Source organism: Penaeus monodon, chromosome 29, assembly GCF_015228065.2.
Source record: "Penaeus monodon isolate SGIC_2016 chromosome 29, NSTDA_Pmon_1, whole genome shotgun sequence".
NCBI classification, from domain to species: domain Eukaryota; kingdom Metazoa; phylum Arthropoda; class Malacostraca; order Decapoda; family Penaeidae; genus Penaeus; species Penaeus monodon.
In genome coordinates, this window is record NC_051414.1 from 1834406 (window position 1) to 1834839 (window position 434).

General features: G+C 66.4%; 1 protein-coding gene across 2 annotated transcripts in view; it reads left to right on the plus strand.

The window, feature by feature from the left end:
- The window catches only part of LOC119591893 (glutamate receptor ionotropic, NMDA 2B-like), a 182298-nt gene that overhangs the window by 117318 nt on the left and 64546 nt on the right, over positions 1-434 (plus strand). For both annotated transcript variants that reach the window (XM_037940640.1, XM_037940642.1), the window contains exon 8: positions 211-397. In XM_037940640.1, coding sequence (XP_037796568.1) covers positions 211-397 — 187 coding nt within the window. The remainder of the gene's footprint in view (positions 1-210; positions 398-434) is intronic.

Here is a 434-nt window from a genome sequence, read left to right on the forward strand (position 1 = left end):
AAGGCAGCCAGGCGCCGGCGACCTCCGTCGCTTGCGTGTGAGTCTGGCCTGTCTCTGCACTTTTCCCTGGCCGGCGCCTCGCCTGCAGGCACCCGAGGTCTTGCGTCGAGGGTCTTGGGTCAAGCCATGAGCCTGCGATATCCTTGGACGCAAACCCGGGCGTGGCTGAGGCGCCGTGACCAGCGTGTGCTCCCCCCCCCCCCCTCGCAGGCGTGCACTTCGACACGGGAAACGACGCCATGATCGAGGAGATCAAGACGGCGATGCAGGTGTTCATCTGGGGCTTGGCGGACCACGTGCGCGACGAGGCCACGAGGGGCGTGCTGCCCGACCTGGCGCCGCACCTCTCCTGCGACACCGGCGACGCCCGCTGGAGGGGAGGCGAGAAGTTCTACAGGTGCGCTCACTTCGTCCTTTTAGGCATAGATACATAG